Source organism: Saccostrea echinata, unplaced genomic scaffold (genome assembly GCF_033153115.1).
Source record: "Saccostrea echinata isolate AGI-Se365-2 ecotype Australia unplaced genomic scaffold, CSIRO_AGI_Sech_v1 ptg000012l, whole genome shotgun sequence".
Lineage (NCBI taxonomy): Eukaryota > Metazoa > Mollusca > Bivalvia > Ostreida > Ostreidae > Saccostrea > Saccostrea echinata.
In genome coordinates, this window is record NW_026889761.1 from 24046121 (window position 1) to 24069665 (window position 23545).

At 34.0% G+C, this 23545-nt stretch overlaps 1 protein-coding gene and 1 long non-coding RNA gene across 2 annotated transcripts in view; both read right to left on the minus strand.

The window, feature by feature from the left end:
* The window catches only part of LOC133186153 (uncharacterized), a 235607-nt gene that overhangs the window by 13874 nt on the left and 198188 nt on the right, over window positions 1–23545 (minus strand). The window lies entirely within an intron of this gene.
* LOC133185575 (autophagy protein 5-like) lies at window positions 1706–22984 on the minus strand. The gene is made up of 8 exons (XM_061320874.1): window positions 22894–22984; window positions 21046–21164; window positions 19884–20011; window positions 19627–19705; window positions 19312–19474; window positions 17065–17156; window positions 16555–16663; window positions 1706–2107 (listed from the first exon to the last, which is right to left on the minus strand). Exons 2-8 carry the CDS (start codon window positions 21151–21153, stop codon window positions 1980–1982), a joined length of 807 nt encoding a protein of 268 aa, XP_061176858.1. The 5' UTR covers window positions 21154–21164; window positions 22894–22984; the 3' UTR covers window positions 1706–1979.

Below are 23545 nucleotides of genomic sequence, written 5' to 3' on the forward strand. Positions count from 1 at the left end.
TTGGGGGTTCATATCAACTCATAAAACATGTAAAACCCGACCCAGAAAACAGATGAGGAGACGTGTGTCTTTTTCGGTTACTGTACAATATGAATCCAAATGGGAATTCTGACCCCCTAATCCCCATTAGATCCGCTATGAAGACTTATATAGGCAGTGCCTGCTGTTGATTCATTTTGTTTCATTCATAATAAAATTTAATGTTTAAATCAAATACGGTAAGTTTTTTTTAACACATATACCACAGCAAAGCTGATTTTAATCATTTAATTAACATCAGTAACAACATAATGGAGTAAAATTATATGTACATGTAGTTTAATACGGTAATTATAAAGTACATAGCACTGACACTGATCCCTTTCTCCATCTTTGTTATATTTTGTAAATCTTTTTTGTTATTCTCCAACTGTTTTCCTTCTTCAATGTCATAATTTTTTAGCTCATGTCAGTTTAGAAATCCGTGCATTTGAATCATTGCTTATTGAATTTACAATCAGGAAATCATTTTTTTTTTAATTAGTAGCAAGAAAAAATCAGATCATGCGCAGATCTAGAGGGGGTCAGGGGTCCGGACCCTCCCACTGGAATTTGCAGTTATTAAAAGTATATATTGAAGCAAATAAAAAATGACTTTGGACTCCCCCTAGAAAACGTGGACCCCACCATCACCACCACCAAATAAGTGTTTTTCATGTTTGGGAAAATGAATTTTACCCTTTTCTTTTCATTTGCTTGTCAAGAAATTTTCTGGGTTTAAACGTTTGGGAAGGGAATTTAGGGGGTTTTTTTTGACTGGGTTTGACCCCCCCTGGAAAAAATTCCTGGATCCACGCCTTTTAAAAATTTTAAAATTTCATTTTTTTTTTCTGGTAGATAATCACATCAATGAGATCTGAAGCAGTGACACAAAAGGTGAACATGCAACTTGAACGACTTTATCACAAATCCTAACCAGAAGCATAGCCAATGTTCATTTGATTTGGACACTTAAACAAGGGCATCCACTCCAGTTGTAGGTCAAGTATGAACACCTCATCTGATGAAGGTCCTGAGTCCCCCCCCCCCCCCCCCCAACAAAAAAAAATTAGCCATTTACATAATGCATTTTAATAACATCATGCTGCATCATTAATCTTCTGATTTACTGTGTTTTGATGACTTATTGTCATATAAAAGGTATCTATACATATGGAAATCTTTCAATATTTTACTAATGTAACAGGAAAGGAGAAAACGTATGGCTGGACTGGGAATCGAACCCGGGACCCCTACATCACTGGTCAGGTGCTCTACCGATTGAGCTACCCACACCGATATCCACGGCCCAAACCATTACATTCCTCCCTCCTTAAATTGTCTTCGCCCTCGAAGACACAACCCAAGTTCTTATTAGCCCCTGGCAGGACTTTCACCTGCAAGTCCAGGGGTGGTCAACGGCACCAAACCTGCAACAGGAAAGGAGAAAATGTATGGCTGGACTGGGAATCAAACCCAAGACCCCTGCATCACTAGTCAGGTGCTCTACCGACTGAGCTACCCAGGCTGATATCCGCATCCCAAACCATTACACTTACTTCAATATACATTATTATTTTATGATTAAATTTCAAAATGGATGTAATTTTTCAACAGCTCCTTTGCTTCATTCTTCCCTTCTAGTTATGTGGAGTTTTTCAACTAAAGGATAAATAAAATGGTTACAGATGCTCAAAACATTGAAAAGAATTTATTGCACAAGTGCCATATACATATTTGCATCATTAGTAAATTATCTTGAGACTGTACTTCCATTTCTTGTTCAAATAATGAATCTATGCAGAACAAAGCAAGTACATGAATTCTTGTTATGTGCCAGCATGTATGTACCATCAGCTTCTTGTGTATATCACTTGTAGACTTCGCTGAACAACACCACTACATACACTTTACTAGATATTTTGACTGTTTATACTCATAATTCTTTTATCACAGTAGCTTCATTTCTCTAAAATGCACATATGTAGAAAATTGTCTGGGTAGCTGAAATTTTCAGACAACCACAGGGCTGGTGTTTCCAGTGATGGCTCTGTACCATGGATTTTGATGCGTTTTTGAAATTCTTCATCTAAAAAAAAAATAAAATAAATGTTTCATTTGATATGCTCTATAATGTAGTTTAACTTTGGACTAATCTTAACAGAAGAAAATTCACATTTATTCACAAATGCTTACAGCTAAACAAAAACTAGAACTGTCCAAAAGGGACAAATACCCCCCGCTGGGTTTTTCAGAGAAGTTACCAAATCACTAATGTTTTCTAGATGTGAGAGGTGTTCACAATTTGCTTAAACATTTAGAGTGAAAATTTAATTACTCATTACATTTCTTTTAATGAATGAAACTAAGGTGGAGCCTAATAAAACATCAATACTAATAATTACAGTGTTTTTTATTACATTGAAAAATAGTTTGCAACTATCTGTCATCTTTGTGAGACATGACACTCTGCAAATTGATTGTTGAAAAAAAAATTATCATAATTAATTATACAAAATGAAATTGATCTTAATACCTTTATATCAAACTCATTTTAAAAATAAAAGGCTGGTTCCAGTAACTATGTATTTTGACAGACATAAATTACAATTAAGAGACTTAGACAACAGCGATCTTTATTTCTTTCTGCCCAATTCCCAGGAGATATAGATAAGACCTGCTTGATCAGAGATGCCCTAACAGCTTCCCACACTGAACTCATTAATTAATCTTTAACTGGATGCATGTCCACTCATTACTCCCAAAGGACAAATGGATTTACACTATCTGCTGTGTAATGTAAAAACTGTTTTTAATACTTTGTGATTTTTTTTTTTAGTTCTAATGAGTTGTTTTAAGCTGTAGTTCACTTTTTTGCACAGATGTTCTAGATTCTATGTCTCAAACCTTAGACATGAACCCGAAATGACTAAGTCAATAAAAATGAAAAAAAAAAAAACCCTGTAAAATGCAGAAAAATTATCAAATAATGTTGAAAATACCAGGTGCACATCTTCATATGGTAAATAATAAGTGTACAAATTTTCATACAAATCTATGCAATAGTCTCTGGGAACAGATCCGGACAAAATCACATAATAAAAATGAAAAAAAGACCTGTAAAATGCAAAAAAATTATCCAATCATGATGAAAATACCAGGTGCACACCTTCATATGGCGAATAATAAGTGTACAAATTTTCAGACAAATCCTTGGAAGAGTTTCCAAGAAATGGTCCGGACAAAATCTCGTCTACAGACAGACGGACAGACAGACGGACAAGCTGATTCCAATATACCCCCCCTAAACTTTGTTTGCAGGGGGTATAAAAAGCAAATTCAGAGAATTGTGGTCCCCTGCTTTCGAGGTCTATGGTTGAGGTGCAGTGAATTATGCCAATATGGTATATTGTAACGGGCTTGTTTGTTCCAGCTTGTCTGTCCATCATGCAAAACACTGTTCTATATTTTGGAAGCAATGTTTCTGGTGCAAATGTTATGGCCAAGATTAAAGTTTTTGAAAGTCACACAAGGTCAAAAATCATTCCAAAATGGCTTGTCATAAGTAATGCACATAAAAACCCTGTCTCTTCAGGTACAAAACTTATGGCCAAAGTTAAAATTTTGAATAGAAGGTTAAGTAAGACAAACTTCAAGGTCGTGAGGGTATGAAACATCACATGTATGTATAGAGTATATCAGGGAATCAAAAGAAATAGAAAGCTAATTTTACGTTAGACTGTTGTTGGATAAAGAATATGTTAATGTGTTTTAAATTTTTATATAAAATAGAAAAGAAAATATGTGCATCATTTGTAACCTTTCCAAATATATGATGATTTTTTTTACTCAAGACCTTGGAGTTTGTCCTAATTACATTTGTTTACATTCACAAAGCACAGTAAGTCATCCGTCAAAAGGTTTTTTATGGAACGCCATAGCTGTCTTAAGGTATGGTACATCATATTACATGGTGTGTTCTATATAATATAGGGTTGATTCAATATATTAAATGGTCACCGCTCCTTGTTAAAGGGTGAAAAGCACATAATACATGGTGCGTTCAATATAATAAATGGTCGGTTCATTATGTTAAATGGTCACCACTACTTATTATAGGGTGAAACGTACATAAAAAATGGTGTCTTCAATATAATATAGGGGCGGTTTATTGTGTTAAATGGTCACCACTACTTATTATAGGGTGAAACGTACATAATAAATGGTGTCTTCAATATAATAAAGGGTCGGTTTATTGTGTTAAATGGTCATCACTACTTATTATAGGGTGAAACGTACATAATAAATGGTGTCTTCAATATAATAAAGGGTCGGTTTATTGTGTTAAATGGTCACCGCTACTTGTTATAGGGTGAAAAATACAACATAAATGGTGTCTTCAATATAATAAAGGGTCGGCTTACTATGTTAAATGGTCACCGCTTCACCGCTACTTGTTATAGGGTGGAACATACAACATAAATGGTTGGTATTGCATTACAAAAGATACGTCAAGTACATTACTTGGTGTGCAGCTAATTTTACATCGTTTCCAAAAAAAAATATGATGACTTAAATGGTGTCTTTGGAAGGTTTAAAATGCCACACTCTTCTTTTGATATCCTCATTTAATTTTGTGTGTCTGTATGTGTGTGTGTGTGTGGGGGGGGGGGAGGGTACCCAAACTTAAAGAATAAGGGGGATACGCAAACTTGAAAAATCTAGTTTAGTAAGGGGGTTAGGTACGGTCTAGGTCAGATTATTTATTTTCTCCCAAGTGGAAGACAGGTTATTTATTTTCAACATTTTCATGGACAGATTATTTATTTCCAAAATCTTCCAGGCCTCCCCTACCTCAGAATCAGTCATGTTGATCTGAACAATAAAATAAAATATCAATTAAGTATCGATGTAGGCCTGTGGTTCGAGGGGGAAGGGTAAACCTATTTAATTTAATATGAAAATTTTCATTCAAAGGCTGCTTCTCCCCCCCCCCCCCCCATATTTTTGTAGCAGCATGGTTGAAATGTGTCCCACTATAATGCATTGATTTAAGAAAATGTCAAAAAGTTATAGAAAGATACTACCCCCCCCCCCCCCCCCCAATAGGTTTTCGACTTTGAGCCTATAATTTTTTTTAATGCTTGTCAATTTTCTTATCCCCCCTTTAAAAATGTTGCTATGGGCCTATGTGGCAAATTAAAAGCGTTGTGTACTGTATAGACACGACCCCTCCTCCAATTTCCACAAATAATGCAAATGACAAAAAGGGGGAGGATAATTTTTATACGAAAGGTTGGAGAGGTGTGGTCTTTCTATAAACAATTTTTTTAACATAGAAAAATGATATTTTTACAGAGGAGGAAATATATTGTAATAAGTGACTGTGATGTTCCTTAGAAGACTATACATTACGTACGGCAAAAAGAAGATGACACTAAACTCTCCCTCCCCTTCCATCAGCCGTTCTTTTTTTTCAATTGTACTTGATAACGATATACATTTAAAGATACATGACATTTGTGTACTATAGGCAAGTACTAAAAAAGAGTACTGATTCACATCACATTTCTTATAGAATTAAACGAAAACACGGAAGAATATTATGGAAATTAAAGTAAGGGGACGTCCATTTGATTTTGTGTTGTTAGGGCTGGGAGATTCTAGATATAAATTATACTAGTATTCCCCCACTGTGAAGAAAATAAATAAATGGACCTTGTTGGTTGGTATCACCCTGAAAATATAGAGTTTGGGTACCTCCCCGCAATGAAATATTTTTTGACTTGTCAATCTTAATGAACATGAAGAGGAAAATTAAATCTGACCCAGATAACCTTTAAAATAAATTATCCGTCCTATACCGACATAAAAATAAATAATCTGACACTGAAAAATTTGCCAACGTTCCCCTTCAGAATGAAATGGCCAACTCCTAAAATGTTCCGGGAAATATAGTTTTACGGTACGTTTCATTGGTAGTTCGCACAAGACCTCAATGTATATTCAACATTTGCATAAGAGGTCGCAGCGCCCCCTTTCGTCCTAATTTGCATTCTAACTTTCTTATTTTAACATTTTTACTATTACTTACTCTTACTTTCTAACTCCGCCTTTACACATTTTTTACTGAAATAAAGGAAGGTGTATAAAATAAAATTTTGAAAGTTTCTTAAAGAATCAAGTGTCTTTGGAATATAATCTTTCAATTTCAGCCTCACAAAGTAAAAAAGAAGCTGTACGGTTTTTCCGGTGACCAAGTAAATATTGAAATTTAGAAAGTCTGTATAAAAGGTCAAAATGAAATGAAAAATTGAATTGGAAAAACAACATGTTAGAAATAAGATAATAAATAAATGAAATATTAAAATAAAATTGAAAAATCAATAAATTAAAGTAAGAATACTAAAAGAGAACTGTGCCACGGAAATCCCTCCATAAACACCAGTTAATTGAATCATCATAGCTAACTTTTAATGTGTGTTTTTTGAAACCATGTGAAATTAGCTGTACACTGATTATACAAATGTATGTACTTAACACATTTTTATAAACGTGTTAATTTCTATTTATTACATGTATGTGCCTTTCATCCTATAATAAGTAACGATGACCTTTTAATACAGTAAACCGACCCTTTATTATATTGAACACATCATGTATGTACCTTTCACTCTATAACAAGAAGTGGTAACCATTTAACATACTAAACCGACCCTTTATTATATAGAACACACTATTTCTTATACTCCCTTAACCGTATGACAAGGGGTGGTGATCATTTAACATAATGAACCGAACCTTTATTAAATTAAACGCACCATGTATTATGTACGTTTCACCCTATAACAGGTAGCGGTGACCATTTAACATACTAAACCGACCCTTTATCATATTGAACGCACCATTTATTATGTACGTTTCATCCTTTAGCAAGTAGCGGTGACCATTTAACATAATGAACCGACCCTTTATTATATTGAACGCACCATTTATTATGTATGTCTCACTCTTTAACAAGTAGCGGTGACCATTTAACATAATGAACCGACCCTTTATTATATTGAACGCACCATTTATTACGTACGTTTCACACTTTAACAAGTAGCGGTGACCATTTAACATAATGAACCGACCCTTTATTATATTAAACGCACCATGTATTAGGTACGTTTCACCCTATAACAAGTGGCAGTGACCATTTAACATGGTTAAATGATCCTCTATTATATTGAACGCACCATTTATACACCCTTCACCCTATAACAAGGAGAGATGACCATTTAACACTTTAAACTGACCCTTTATTATATTGAACACACCATGTATGATGTATTTTTCACCGAATAACAAGTAGTGGTGACCATTTAACATAATGAACCGACCATTTATTATATTGAACGCACCATGTATTATGTGCTCTTCACCCTTTAACAAGGAGTGGTGACCATTTAATATATTGAATCAACCCTTTATTATACAGAACACACCATGTAATATGATGTACCATACCTTAAGACAGCTATGGCGTTCCATAGTTTTTTGTATAAAACATTATTTTTGGCAGTCTCTGGTATGGAACGCCATAGCTGCCTGAAGGTCATTTTCATTTTATATGAGGTGGTATAACCTTTATGTGAAGTGGTGAAGTCATTATATATAGTGGTAAAATCATTATATTCAATGAAAACTTTATTATATGCAGTGGTTTTATCTTTATATACAGTGATAAAATCATTATATACAGTGATAAAATCATTATATTCATTGATAACTTTATTATATGCAGTGGTTTTATCATTATATTCAGTGGCAATGTCATTATATGTAGTGGTTAAATAATGTAATGAAGTGATAGTACCGTTACATTATGCTGTAAAATCCTTATATGCAGTGGTTTTTCCATTATATACATTACTGATATCTTTCTGTGATGTGATGAATTGAATATATACAGTACAAACATAATTTGTGTGATAAAGCAATCATTACATTGTATGAAACCCGCTGCATGTGGAGTGCCAAGTTAATTTCATTCAGTGCGACACCTTTACATGAAGTGAAAAATCTATTATGTGCAGTACTAAGATCATTATATTATATAGTAAAATTATTATATATATTCCTTAAATCATACTTTGCAGTGGTAACATCTTTATATGAGGTGGTTAGTTAATTATATGATGTTGTTAATTTGTTATATGATGTGGTCAATTCTTTTTATGCATTAGTCGTTTCATGTTATGCAGTGGTAACTTCTTTATCATCATCTAAACTGGTCCTCTTGCAAAAACATTTTTAAAAAATGCGCGGAGTTCCAGTTTAAAGAGTGTTTGAAAATAGGAAACCCGGGCCGTGGCAAATTAAAAGCCGGGACTATTCGAGATTTTTCAAATTTCTCATTTAAAATTTTCAGACTCTTTTTTTAGGCTAATGTGTTTTCGCTGTAAAAATTGTATTTAAATACAGTGGCTTCCATTTTATCGGATAGCGGTTTAACGAATAATTCGGCTATTTCAATATAATATCAGAGCACAAAACCATTTCTTATATATTTATTAATAATTTCACCTGATATTCTGATGAGAAAATATTGGATTTTCGTTTTATCTGATACAAAAATTTGGACTATCATAGTGTTTGTTGAAAATCAGCACCTTGTTCACACCTCCAACTTTGTGTGTGAAGCCTTTGTTTACACAGTTTGACACCAATTACCTTGACTGGCTTGAGTACGACGATGAGGGGATTAGTTACGGCTGGACGCACACAGGCACCTTACCTGTGTCAATAGTGGGCATAGTAGATAAATATGTTTTGATTACAGTTGTGGTGATCAGCTTGGGTTCAATGATGCACTTGTTAATTATGACAATTATTTGCAATTTTTTCGGCTTGAAATTTTAATTATTGAACTGATTAGCTTGTGTATGACAATTTGCATGGATAATGAAATAAGCCTATTCAGTCGTTTAACTTGGTCATTTGGCTTAATATTTGTTCACTTTTAAGTGCAAAATTTATGGTTAAAATCACAAACGGCCCAACTATAAATATACATCTCAAAATCCATTCCATCTTTCTCCACATGGCAGACAAGTATGCATGAGACTGGTAAACTCATTGACCAGAGAATTGTCACAAACAGGATAAAATACGTAACCATATTAAAGAAACAAAATAAAAACAAAGAAGTTACATTTATAAAAATATATTTTATATTTTTGTTGATTTTTAATTTACAATCTATTCAGGGAAAAATATTTTACGGTTATTAGTCAAGCATTTAGTCTACTTCCGTTTCCAAAATGGCGACCATCGAAGAAGGAATGTAAACATGTGCTGAATTAAGATGGCAATAACTATCAAAGAATATATTTTATACATCAATTTATTTGAAAAATGTTATCATATTAAATTCATAAGTAAGTGAAATAATTTATTTTAGGAAATTCACTAAGTAAACTAATCAAACGAAAGTGCAAGTTTGAAATTTGCTACGATGTATTATCAATATAATCATGTAGCTCTATACATCTATCTTTGGACTCGGTATGGAGCAATCGGCTATTCTAATAATCGGCTATTCGGATAAAATTAGACTGACAACTTGACTATTGGATAAAACGGGAGCCACTGTACTTGGTATTTTAGATTTTCTTTACGATTTTTGGTTTCAAGTAAAATTGGTAGGCAGTTTCAATTTTCTGATTTAATATTTTATCCATTGTGCTATTAGTACTTAGTATTTTAGATTTTTTTTTTTTGGCGATTGTTGATTTCCATGTTGGTAAAATGTGTAGACTGGGTTGGCGATATTTTATGTGTGTGTGTTTTTTTTTTTTTGTTTACATATTTGATAAAAATCTAATAAACTTAAAAATTATTCCGATGTTAAACACTGTATTTTAACTAAAAAAAACTTTTTCTTTTTGATAGTTTTTTCTTTATTTGAAAATGCTATTTTTATGCAAAATACACATTTTCATTAAACAAGAGGCCCAAGGGCCTTAACGGTCACCTGAGTATAATACAACAATTTAGAGAATCCATAGAGTATAAAATGAACTGAAAAGTGAAGCTTTGTTGCCCAAAAGCAAGAAAAATAGGGTGATCAGGTTCAACAAAATAATTAGTCTAGTGTTCATTAACAGTTCATAAATTAGGTTCTAATCTGTTCCCCATTTATCACTATCACCATACAGTATATTAACAAACTATCAATGCTTCTGTACTATTTTAATTCCTTGTTGAAATCTCTTACATTGGCCTCTCTTGGTCTTTGATGAACATTGAATAAGACAAGTTATTTTTGTCTCATTTTTATTTATCTATTACTTACAAGTCTACCTGATCATTAAAACTATGAAAGTACTTTTTGTATTATACAATAAAAAATCTTGCAAAATTCTCTTATTCTATTAACCTTTCAAGTACATTATTTACAGTGACTAATTATCAAAAGTAAATGGCAAAGGGGAATAACTCCCCTCAGTAGAATACAAATTAATAGAGCCCTGGCCAGGACCAGAACACTTGACAAAATGGCCCAGATGTTCAAAAATATTTATTAAACTTTTACTCTTTTTGCCTCTGATATGCCCAGGTGCAGAGAAGATTTTCAAAGAAATAATGCAGTTTTTACTACAGATTCACTACATTATCAATAGAGCCCCCCAGCCCCCCCCCCCCCACCTCCCATCCCCACCGAGAAACACCAGAGTCTCTCACCCTGGGACCAGAAGTTTATTCATCATACATGTAAGTAATCACTTTGTTTACCTGATTAACACTAAGGAGCAGACAGGATTATTTAACAGAATTAATGTATTTTCACTACATTATCAAGAGCCCCACCCTTACACCAGCACATCTGACCCAGGGGTCATGCAATTCACTACTCTGGAAGAAGTAATCATGCTCATCATAACTATACACTTAGCTTCTTTGCTTTTTAACCAGAAGCAGAAAAGAATATTTTCAGAGAAATTTTGCTTTTTCACTATATAATCAATAGAGCCCCCCCCCCCCTTTCAACAGAACCCTTGACCCTGGGGCCATGAAATTCACAATTTTGGAAGGGGCATACCTGCGTATCATAACAATGTACTAATAGTTTGTTTAAATAATACCCAGGCGCAGAGAAGAAGATTTTTAAAGAAATAATTCACCTTCACTATAGGATATATATGGCCCCGCCCTAGCACCAGAACCCCTGTACATGGGGCCATGAATTTCATAATTTGAAAGAAGCATCCTTGCTTATCATAACAATGTACTTAATTTGTTTAAATAATACCCAGGAGTAGAGAAGATTTTTAAAGCATTAATGCATTTTCACTATATAATAAATAGAGCCCCACCCTAACACCAGAACCCCTGATCCAGGGTCCATGAAATTCACAATTTTGGAAGAGGCATCCTTGCTTATCATAACTATGTATTTAATTTGTTTAAATAATACCCAGGAGTAGAGAAGATTTTTAAAGCATTAATGCATTTTCACTATATGATTTATATAGCCCAGCCCTAGCACCAGAACTCTTGACCCTGGGGCCATGAATTTCACAATTTTGGTAGAGTCACCCTTGCTTATCATAACTATGTATTCAATTTGTTTCAATAATACCCAGGAGTAGAGAAGAAGATTTTTCAAAGAAATAATGCACTTTCACTATATGATTTATATAGCCCCGCCCTAACACCAGAACCCCTGCCCCTGGGGCTATGAATTTCACAATTTTGGTAGAGTCACTCTTGCTTATCATAACTATGTATTCAATTTGTTTAAATGATACCCAGGAGTAGAGAAGAAGATTTTCAAAGAAATAATGCACTTTCACTATATGACCTATATAGCCCCGCCCTAGCACCAGAACCCCTGAACCTGGGGCCATGAATTTCACAATTTTGAAAGAGGCATCCTTGATTATCATAACTATGTATTTAATATGTTTCAATAATACCCAGGAGTAGAGAAGAAGATTTTCAAAGGATTAATGCATTTTCACTATATAATCAATAGAGCCCCACCCTAACACCAGAACCCCTGACCCAGGGGCCATAAAATTCACATTTTGAAAGAGGCACTCTTGCTCATCATAACTATGTACTTAGTTACTGAATTTAATACCCAGGAGCAGAGAAGAAGATTTTCAAAGGATTAATGCATTGTCACTATATAATCAATAGAGCCCCGCCCTAACACCAGATCCCCTGACCCTGGGGTCATGAATTTCACAATTTTGAAAGAGGTACTCTTACTCATTATAACTATATACTTAGTTAGTTTATTTAATACCCAGGAGCAGAGAAGAAGATTTTCAATGAATTAATGCATTTTCACTATATGATCAATAGAGCCCCACCCTAACACCAGAACCCCTGCCCCTGGGGCCATGAATTTCACAATTTTGGTAGAGGTACTCTTACTCATCATTACTATATACTTAGTTAGTTTATTTAATACCCAGGAGCAGAGAAGAAGATTTCCAAAGAACTAATGCATTTTCTCTATATAATCAATAGAGCCCCACCCTAACACCAGAACCCCTGCCCCTGGGGCCATGAATTTCACAATTTTGGAAGAGTCACTCTTACTCATCATAACTATATACTTAGTTAGTTTATTTAATACCCAGGAGCAGAGAAGAAGATTTTCAAAGAAATAATGCACTTTCACTATATGATCTATATAGCCCCGCCCTAGCACCAGAACCCCTGACCCTGGGGCCATGAATTTCACAATTTTGGTAGAGGACTCAATGCTTATCACAATGATGCCAACAGTTTGACTGCTTGATGTCCAGGAGTAAAGAAGATTTTTAAAGATTGCATTAATTTTGGTGGTTTTAGCCCCACCCCTCAGGCCCCAGGGGGGCAGGGACCATGAAATTCACAATTTTTGTTCCCCTTCACCCATAGATGCTATATGCCAAATTTAGTTGAAATTGGTTGAGCGGTTTCAGAGAAGAAGCTAAAAATGTTCAAATGTTAACGCACAACGCACGACGCACGCCGACGGACAAAAACGGATAGCAATAGGTCACCTGAGTGACTCAGGTGACCTAAAAAAAAAGGATTATTAAACCAGATCCGATCATCCGGGAAGAACCTGGTGCAAAACACCATAAATCATTTCTAATTTCATAATATGCAAATGTACACTTGTATCTATTTGTTAGTAGATGGAAGGAAACTGGATTACGTTAAATATGTAATTTGTTTAATAATTTTTTCGGGAGGGGGGGGGGGAATGTTAAATTACTAATATCAACTATTTATAAGACTGTTTCTAAGACTTCAGAAAACCTTAAATCACATTGAAATGCTTAAAATAAAAATTGCTGCATGAAAACATTTCATTTTCAAGTTTCATCTTTGCCGTCGCCAACGTGGCACGGTGATTAGAGTGTCTGCTCTAAGAGACGCGGAATAAGGAGTCAATCCTTACGTCAAGGGTTCGAATCCGACAGTGGGACGTTGAGACCGGTCCTTCGTAAGAGACCGCATAAAGCCATAAACCGAGGTCCCGTTCCACAGTAGGTGTTGGCACGAAAAAAATCCCTCACTGCTCAATGGCCGTAAGTGTCGAGTATAGGACAAAATTTGCAGCTCTCCACTGGCAAATTGTGGCGTCTCCATATGAGTGAAAAATTCTCGAGAGGGACGTTAAACAGCAAACAAACAACCAAATTAAAATCATTTTAGCCTTTTTGAATAAAATGATAAAATTAAGAGTTATCCTTCAAGGCTGAGGATCGGACATCCTTAAACCAAGCAACTTACGCGTGATTAAAGTTTGACACAAGGCTTTGCATTAATAGTCCTATAATTACATGTATATGTGGTAATTCTTTAATTAATTTATATTTTATCAAATGGCATGTAGATAATGAATAAGTATTTCGGATTTTTTATGTTTAACTTCCGGGAGATCAAATCCGATTTTAATGAACCATTGGCATCGGAAGGAAATTGATAGTGGGGTGGCTAATTGAAATAGAAAAAAAAATAAAACCTGAAAAAAAACTTGACAAGCAAAAAAAAAAAAAAAAAGGAAAATTGTTCTTTCTCCAAACCCGAAAATCCTATTTCGGGGGTGTGGGTGGGTGGGTGGGGGGGGGGGGGGGGGGGGGGGGGGGTTGGTCGAACATCTCTCAGTACCAAATTCTCTTAAACACTACCAATTACCCTTCTTTCACTACAATGAATCGTGCCTGTAGAAAGTGGGGAGGGGGGGGGGGCTAGACCTACGCCCGAATTTTCAATGCCTATATTACGTCTACCTTTGTAAAAAAAAAAAAGGGGGGGGGAAATAGCCCCCCGGTTCCGACGCCTATGTGAACCAGTTTTTCTTAAACGTGTCATTTCACTCAAAAAATGCCTTTCAAAGAATGAATAATTTTTAACATCAGAATAATTTAAAAGTTTATTAGCTTTCTGTCAAATATGGCAAAAAAAAAAAAAACGAACAAACAAAAAAACAACAAACAAAACACGTAAAATGTCTACTTGATTGCCTAACCGATTTACCAACCTCACGGGCGGATTCAGAAAGGGCCTATGCCCCCCCCCCCCCCCACCCCTTGTGTCCAAAATATACATAAGATTTAATAAATCAATTGTTTTTTGGTTTGGCTGTGGGCTACCTACCCCGACCAAAAACTTGTCGGGCCCCCCTTTTCAAGATTCCTGGATCCACCACTGAACTTGGAAATCAACAATCGCCAAGAAAATCTAAATTACTAAGTATTTTAAAATTAAATGCAATTTTTACAGCGAATACACATTAACCTATAAAAATGAGTCTTAAAATTTCAGCACAGTTGATAAAATCAGGAAGCTGTATAATAGAATCAGAAATTAGAAAAATCTCGAATAGTCCCGGCTTTTAATTTGCCACGGCCCGGGTTTCCTATTTTCAAACACTCTTTAACCTGGAACTCCGCGCATTTTTTTTTAAATAAAAGGACCAGTTTAGATGATGATAAAGAAGTTACCACTGCATAACATGAAACGTCTAATGCATATAAAGATTTGAGCACATCATATAACAAATTAACAACATCATATAATTAATTAACCACCTTATATAAAGATGTTACTACTGCAAAGCATGATTTAAGGAATATATATAATAATTTTACTATATAATATAATGATGTTAGTACTGCACATAATAGATTTTTCACTTCATGTAAAGGTGTCGCACTGAATGAAATTAACTTGGCACTCCACATGCAGCGGGTTTCATACAATGTAATGATTGCTTTATCACACAAATTATGTTCGTACTGTATATATTGAATTCATCACATCACAGAAAGATATCAGTAATGTATAAAATGGAAAAACCACTGCATATAATGATTTTACAACATAATGTATCGATATTATCAATTCATTACATTATTTAACCACTACATATAATGACATTGCCACTGAATATAATGATAAAACCACTGCATACAATAAAGTTATCAATGAAAATAATGATTTTATCACTGTATATAAAGATAAAACCACTGCATATAATAAAGTTTTCAATGAATATAATAATTTTATCACTTTATATAATGATAAAACCACTGCATATAATAAAGTTTTCATTGAATATAATGATTTTACCACTATATATAATGACTTCACCACTTCACATAAAGGTTATTCCACCTCATATAATATGAAAATGACCTTCAGGCAGCTATGGCGTTCCATACTCTGGTAAATTAACAATTCAAAATACAGGACAAAGAACAAGTTTCACTAAGGGCCATTTTTGGCCCTGTGAATTTCTGAAAAAGTTAAAACTGCTCAGTTTTAGTTGAAAATGTGGCAAATTTCACTTGGACTCTTGATGAATGTAAATCTATTAAAAATGACATAATTTTGTCTTTATAGCCCATGTATTATGACGTCATAAATTGTGTCATTTTCCTAAAATCCTGAAAAATTCTTTGAAAATGGTTAAAAATTTAAGCTGTTTTTTGATATTTTGCATAGCCCCAACCTCTGATCTAAAATGTTTAATTATTTAATGAAAGAATTGTTTCATCAGCTTTTAATCCATGATTTTTTTTTTTTTTTTTTTTTTGGAACGCTGGTAGGCTCATATTTTCATTATTAGGTGAAGATGCTCAAATTCACCCATTTTCTTCAAAATTCAAGAACATTGCAATATCACAAAGCCTGTTTTGCAATATTTGAACTCTCAAAGGAAACTTTTTTTTTTTTACAGGAAATGAAAGCACTAAGTCTCTCTTTATATTGATGTTCGAAATGGGAGATTGGGACTTGATCAGTTAATTGTTATATGGACTGGGCCATTTTATGGATAAAGTGAACCTAGCTCTTTTCATTTCCCATGAATTCTTGTGTCCCACCATGATCAAGTGAAAGGTGTTAAAAATATATGACATTTTGTATCAGCAGGTACATATCGCATGTATGCTTATTAAATAAATTCAGAATCAAGACTGGTGTTGTTAATTATAACCTTTTTCGTGAACCAGCAATATAAATGATGAATCTAACCTTCAGTGAAGAACTGTGGCACAGCTGCAAGCAGGAGATGTTTGAGAGTTTGTGGGTGCCCCTCCTCGGTAAACGGGCGAAACAAACTAGTGATGTAATGTCTGTCTACCTGTATTATAGAGACAAATACACCTATTACTCTCATGTACTTTTAAAGCTTTTGAAAGTTGTGTGCCGCTTAAAGTTTATGGGAGTAGGAAGTAAACAGTGAATCCCTACCCAAAATTAAGTTGTTTTTTTTTTGTAGTATTTCAACCTGTATTTTTTTTCTTTTTGTGAATAGTTATATAATAAAGGTTTGTTATTATATCACAGCAATCAATTCTGTATTTGCTGTCACTTTTTTAAAAATTATGATACATCTCAAAAGATACAAATCTTAAAACTAAAAATCGTAACTATTTTTTTTTTTTCTAAATCTGTAATACTGATACATTAGTTTGCAGCAATATATAACACATGAACTGTATTTCTGTGTGTGTGGTTTTTTTTTTTTTTTTTTTTTTTTACCATATATATTCTGTAAGGAATGTATTTAAATGTATCTTCTCCACTTGACTCCATCAGTTTCTTGTTCACAGACCAAAACTGATCAAATTTATCTGAAACATAGCATCAGAATGTTACATAATAATGATAGAACAATTAATTCAACCTTCAATTCCTCTGTATCTAAATGGGGAACAAAGTGAAATCACGACTAAGGAAGGAAGATAAAAATAAATTGCTAAATCTGATTTATTTCCTCCTTCTTTCTACATGATTTAATATAATTTTAACTCTAGGAATTTCCAGATTCTAAAATACAGGGTATATATGAATATACATGTACTGGTAAAAAAAAAACAACTTTTAAACTGGAAAAAAATGTTGCACCAGCTATGAATTATAGGTATACCTAGATAATGTATGCTTAAAAAAACAGAAAAAAATCAAACTTTACAACTTAGTCACAATAAAACTCAGAAAATATACATTCTTCAAAAAAAAAAAGAAAAAAAGAAGAAAATCCAGTCATATTTACCATGCTGCCCACCAGAGTAATTCTATCTTGTTGGTAATAATTGTGATATATAAATTAAAATTAATATTTTCTGTGTTGTTGTGTTTTCTCACATGGATATCTTTTGATAACTTGTGAGCAGACACAAAATTAGTTAATATGGATCCTGTGGGCTGATACGTACCCCGGTATGATGTAGACTTTAATACAGGTAGCACCCTGTTTATCATAAATATGTCAGTTTACATTTTTTAAGGCTCCCAAGATTCAGGGACATTTAGTTTTTGCTCCATCAGTCAGTCTGTCTGTTTGTCAAAAACTATGACCTTAGTGATAAGTTTTGTTTGGTAAGAGCTGGGACCTTCATATTTCACATGTGTATTCCTCATGACAAGACTTTTCTTCGGTCTCAAACACACTTGATCTTAAAACCTTAGAATTTGACCCACTTTCGCAAAATTTTACAAAACTTTAACCTTGGCCAAACCTAGTGCTAGGGCTTTCATACTTCATGTGTATTTCTTGTGACAATTAAGACCTCTCTTTGGGTATGAATATTTTTTACTTTAATTTTGGAGTTAAACAGTTTTGAAAAACATTAACCGTGCTCATAAGTTTTGAATTGTTGGAGCTTGGGCTTTCATATTTCACATGTGTATTTCTTGTGACAAGACCTTTCCTTGGGTACCAACAATTTCGACCTTTTGACCTTAACTTTGGAGTTTGACCTACTTTTGAGAAACTTTAACAGTAGCCATAACTTTTCAAAGGTTGGGGCTATGGCTGTCTTATTTCAAAGATGTATTACTTGTGACAAGGCCTTTTCTTAAGTTTCAATATTTTTTAGCTCATGACATTAACCTTGGAGTTTCACCTACTTTTGAAAAATTTTAACCATTATTTCTGAATGGTTGCTGCAAGGGGTATTCCTTGTGACAAGACCCTTCTTTGGGTACAAGCATTTTAATCTCTTGACCTTAGAGTTTGACTTGCATTTGAGAAACCTTAATCTTTGTCATTAGCTACCATATGGGGGCATCAGTGTTTCATGAACACGTCTTGTTTTTTGGCATTTTAAAATTACTTAAGAATGAAAACTCTGCACATGCCCATTAACTAAATGCAAGTAAATGTTAGTGTGGGATATTGTAAATTTTATAATTTATAATGTTTGCTGACATGGCAGATTAAATCATTGATAGATTCCTATAATATCATCCAGTTTAATACTTTCAAATTCAGTATGACTAAAACGCCTTACTGGAAATCATGATGAACTCTATAACTGGAAAGTGTTTCAATGACTGTAGCATGACAATGTAGTTTTTTGCATTTTTTTTTATGTCTGAGGGAAGCTGTCCTGCTCTTTTCAAATTGAGGAGTACATTAAATCATATGAAAATTGTTCTTAGTCTGACATTTCTTTTTTTCATGAGGTTTTTTTTTTTATTTTATTTTAAATAAGGGATATCTTGGCAGTGGGCTAAAAAGTTAAGATGTGGGCTCCTCAGTTTGAAACTATAGGTGCTCAAATGGCTAATGGAAAGTTAAGTTTAAACCCTGTTGGCAGTGGTGCATGTATATGACCTCTTTCTTGAAAATTAGAGTGATTTTAGATGCACACTTTACATAACATACATATCATGCTGAAGTATTGATATACCACAGAATGGGTGTGTCATGGTACACAAATATAATTTTAAGAAAGTGATAATAACAGAATGGGCAGTTCAGACACACATGGGAACATATACCATGCAATAATCCTGCCCAAAGCTGTTTGTGGTCCCTTTTCTGCATGCTATTTATAACCTGTCCGCGATGTTTTAGTGAATCCGCCTCCTTAATGCTGGACATAAAATGTGACTCTACTGTATCCTTGCTGGTACAATGGAGAAGTTCCTCTTCTGGAAAATCCTGGAAAAAAATAATCAAAGGTTTAAAAAAAAAAAAACAGAAATATAATTTTCATTGCTGAAAAAAGGGAAAATTATGGAATTTCTACTAGTTTTCTGACCTTTGATCTACTTCTTAAATAAAAGATATATTTCAAACGAGTTGTGATTTACCTTAAAATGGATTGTAATATTCCATGGGAGGGTGTTCTCTGAACCATAAAGGTCAAACAACAATCCAACAGGATAGTGCCTAGAAATGAAGGATTACATGCAGGTAATATATTGTGTTTTACACATTTTAAAATATTTCTCCAAGAAAAAAAAGTTGCAGAAGAAGTTACTATTTATATACAATATTAAAAATATTTACCAAGTTTAAATTTTCACAACAATTGTAATGTCTAAAATAACATAATAAAATTGCATACCATTTTAGAGGTTGATTGTCATGCTCTAACCACATTTCTTCTGCCTGTTCCTCATTGACAAACTTTAAGAAATGTTTGTTTATCTTCTCTGTGTGCAAAGGGAAATAACTTATCCTAGGTACCATCAGCTGTTACAGAAGAATTGAACATGTGTAACTAAAAGAACTTGATTAGGATTTCAGCACTGGGCCCTATTCACCATGCAGACACTACAGTTTGCTACATTACAAACTCCCATGTTGATTGACCTGAACAGAATTTCTCCCTCCCTAATTTTTTTTTCTGAAAACACGTTCCCAGACTCTCCACTGCAAAGTTTTCAGCCCTGTCAATTTCAGGGGTAATTAAAATGGCAGGGAGACAAGGAGACAATTACTCCAGCATGCTAAAAGTTCATGGCAAGATACTTTGACTTGTCACTGTGTACTGCATGTACATGGTTATTTTTGCCCAGAGTTATTTTCACCCTTTCACATTTGCAAACTTTTTTGCATCGATCATTTTAAATTCACCTGTAGAACTTGATTAAGCCAAGTCCTGGGACCTGTGAATTAACTTTGCTATATATATAGTTGAACTTCGGTATCTCAAACACTGATATCTCAAATACCATGGATATGTCAAAGGGATTTGGAAGTCCCAACTACTTATTCTTTAAGTATTTTACCCTCGATATCTCGAATCCTTGGAAATCTCAATGTTTTTTCTCAGTCCCAAAGATAATGAGGTTTGACTGTATATGTATTATAATGAATTCATTAAAGTATATATAGCCAATTTACAACACACATGTATACATGATTTCCTTCAAGTATAACTACTGAATATACTCAAAAAAATTAAAAATGATGTATGTCTATTCAATATTTTAAGTTTTGAGATCTTAGAGAAAGTTTGTAAAAGATGTAGATTTTGGGGGTTTTTTTTAACCTCTGCAGGATACAAAATCAATTCCCTATATCCATAAATCTTTTATATTGTGGTTTGTTATCACTACAAAATTTTCTGGGGATCCAAAACAACATTGCTAAATCCATAAATTTGCTAATATATCCATATTCATACTAATCAAGTTTTACTGTAAATAAATTTAAAGAATTAAGCCTTGTACATGTATAAAATTTCAGTAACATCAACTACATTGCTAAGTTTTGTAACTTACATAAACAGGATCTGGGTGTTCACTCTCTGTGTCATCCTCTGAGAGATTGAAGACAACGGGGATACGCCCCTCCCATACTCCCTTCTGTATCTCACGATTCTCTCCCATTGTGATTCAATCTAAATATGATGAACTAAATTTATATATTTGCTGGTAAACTGCAAAAAATATACATGAATGGACAATTGTTAAAAATATAATCTAATCATTTCATGTATTGTCACAATTCTTGAAAACGGTGTTCTTTTTAAGTAAGGGTTAATTAATGGAAATGTCCTCTACCTTTTTTTAAACTGTAGAACATTATGAGATTTCATCTTCTCATAATATACATAGCATTAACCATTCAATATTTGTACATGATTGCATCCAACTGTAGCTGACAGTATTCATATAGATGATTTATACAGTCTCACTACAGCTACAAATTTAACTTTCCTAGTGAAGAAGTGAACCCGAAGAGTCTTCCTCAATATCAGGCAAGCTGCAGGGAGCCTGTAGCCCTTGGATGGGTGACCACTTTACTTAAAAAATTAGAGACTCTGGGGCTTAGTGACCTGCTTCAGGAAGTTCCAAGGTAGGGACTTTGTGTCCATTTTGTACTGATAAGCATATGTTGATGTTCTGAAGAGGTCCCCAACACTCAGAGAGGACCCATGCTAAGCTTCGGAACAAAGCTTCCCTGAGCCAGCAAGTAGAACTTAGAGGTGTAGCAGACAGTATATAAAGTAGCTTTATATACTACCTCGATAGTGAGCTAGCTTTTCTAGTGATGTGGTAGAGTCTTCCTCAATACCAGGCAAATTTAGCTGTGGTGAGCTTGTATAGTCCTTGGATGGGTGTCTGCTTCATATCATATACCGTACACTGTATACCATAAATAAATAATATTTTTCCCTGATATGTTGCACTTTCATTGGTTTTGGCAGGTGATAATTCTGGCAGTATGGCAAATGTGTTGTGTTTAATTTCAATATTAGAAATCATTTATTACGGAAACTAAATTCCATAATGTTTTCTTTATTTGAGTAGCGGCTCTTAGTCTTTCAAGAAATGATGTCAGATTTGTTACGTCTGCATCAAAAGTGATGGTAGCTAGCTTTAAGATTTGCTCAAATGAGAGAGAAAAAAAATGTTTTAAATCAAATAGAAACAAATTACATGTGTTAAAGTAGAAAAAAGGGTGATTCGGAGATTTTTCAAGATTACTTGATCATGTTGAAGGTAAAAGGTGAGCTCATCCTTGATAATTATTTCTGAAGTGTTCTACTTTCTGAAACTGGCTGAGAGCTAGTGGATAGTCAAGATGTTTGGATACTTAGGCTTCACAGAATTAAAACAATTATGTTTTATTCAATCATCTTTATCATCACTTTTTGCAGGGCTGTGGTACTAGGGGGGTCAGTAGGTGGCTCCCACTGATTTGCTGTAAACTCTTGATCATTCAAATGCCCTGTTCTCTCCCTCCCCCACCCACTTTTTGTTACAGTAGGGTAGAAAGTTTGCAATGTTACTACAATAAAAAATTTCCTAAAATTTAGTGGAAGACTTTACCCCCTCCCGAATTCTGGCAATTATTTTTTTGCCACCCCCCCTTTCCCTGATAAACGTCGCACCAGGCCCTCACACTATGATCCTCTAATAAGTAATAATGTCTCTGTTACTATATATATAAAATTAGTGTCAGCTTATCGTCATAAATAAAGCATGATGACATTGACAGTCTTATGATAGATGTCAAGACAATTAATGGAGGAGAAATGCACTACATTCTGTTTAACTAATGAGTCGATCTTTTTACAATTAAATAGTTAAAAAATAAAATTAAACAGACGAATGTCACTTAACCATAAAATTCACATCTGAATGGAAAATAAGAAACATCCAAATCCAATCCTGTTACATTTTCCTTGCAGAATATGCCATTCCTTCCGTTTACCTGACGTACTAAACCTACCTCCAGTTCAAAAGATTTCGCTTAGTACAGTGAAGATCAAAAGTTGTACCCGAATAATGCGTAAAGTTGAAATATATCTGAAATAGGTCTTGAATATTTCATGTTAAACTATGCTCCGAATGGAGCCATGTACATATGTGTGTGTGTGTGTGTGTGTAAGGGGGGAGGGGGGTTGTAAAGAGGGGTCCACTTTTGTAATTTTCAGGGATATAAAAGGGATATATATTATGGATATATACTTTATAGCAGACATAATGTATTTATCGTCAATGATTCTAAAATCTGCAAAATTTAAAACACCAGATCGCATGGAGAAAAGAGAAGAAAAGTAATCGTTTAGTTTTATCATACTATTTTTCCATTGTTTTCACTGAATACATTTTTGTAAGTCGTTGAAACGAAAGTTGTTGGGGGGGGGGGGGGGCTCTATTTAAAGTACATGTAAATCAATTTATATAATAATAATAATAATAATAATAATAATACTTTATTTATAGAAGGTAACCTGATTAGTGCAAGCACTAGTCTTCCTCAGGGCCTTCT

What these genes read in the sequence shown, in the direction of transcription:
- LOC133185575 (XM_061320874.1), bottom strand. Translation starts at nt 21,153, where the DNA reads ATGGGAGAGAATCGTGAGATACAGAAGGGAGTATGGGAGGGGCGTATC. An exon ending in AACACCCAGATCCTGTTTAT is followed by an intron (nt 20,012 to 21,045) that starts GTAAGTTACAAA and finishes CTTCTGTAACAG; the next exon opens with CTGATGGTACCTAGGATAAG. An exon ending in GCCACAGTTCTTCACTGAAG is followed by an intron (nt 2,108 to 16,554) that starts GTTAGATTCATC and finishes TTTTTTTTTTAG; the next exon opens with ATGAAGAATTTCAAAAACGC.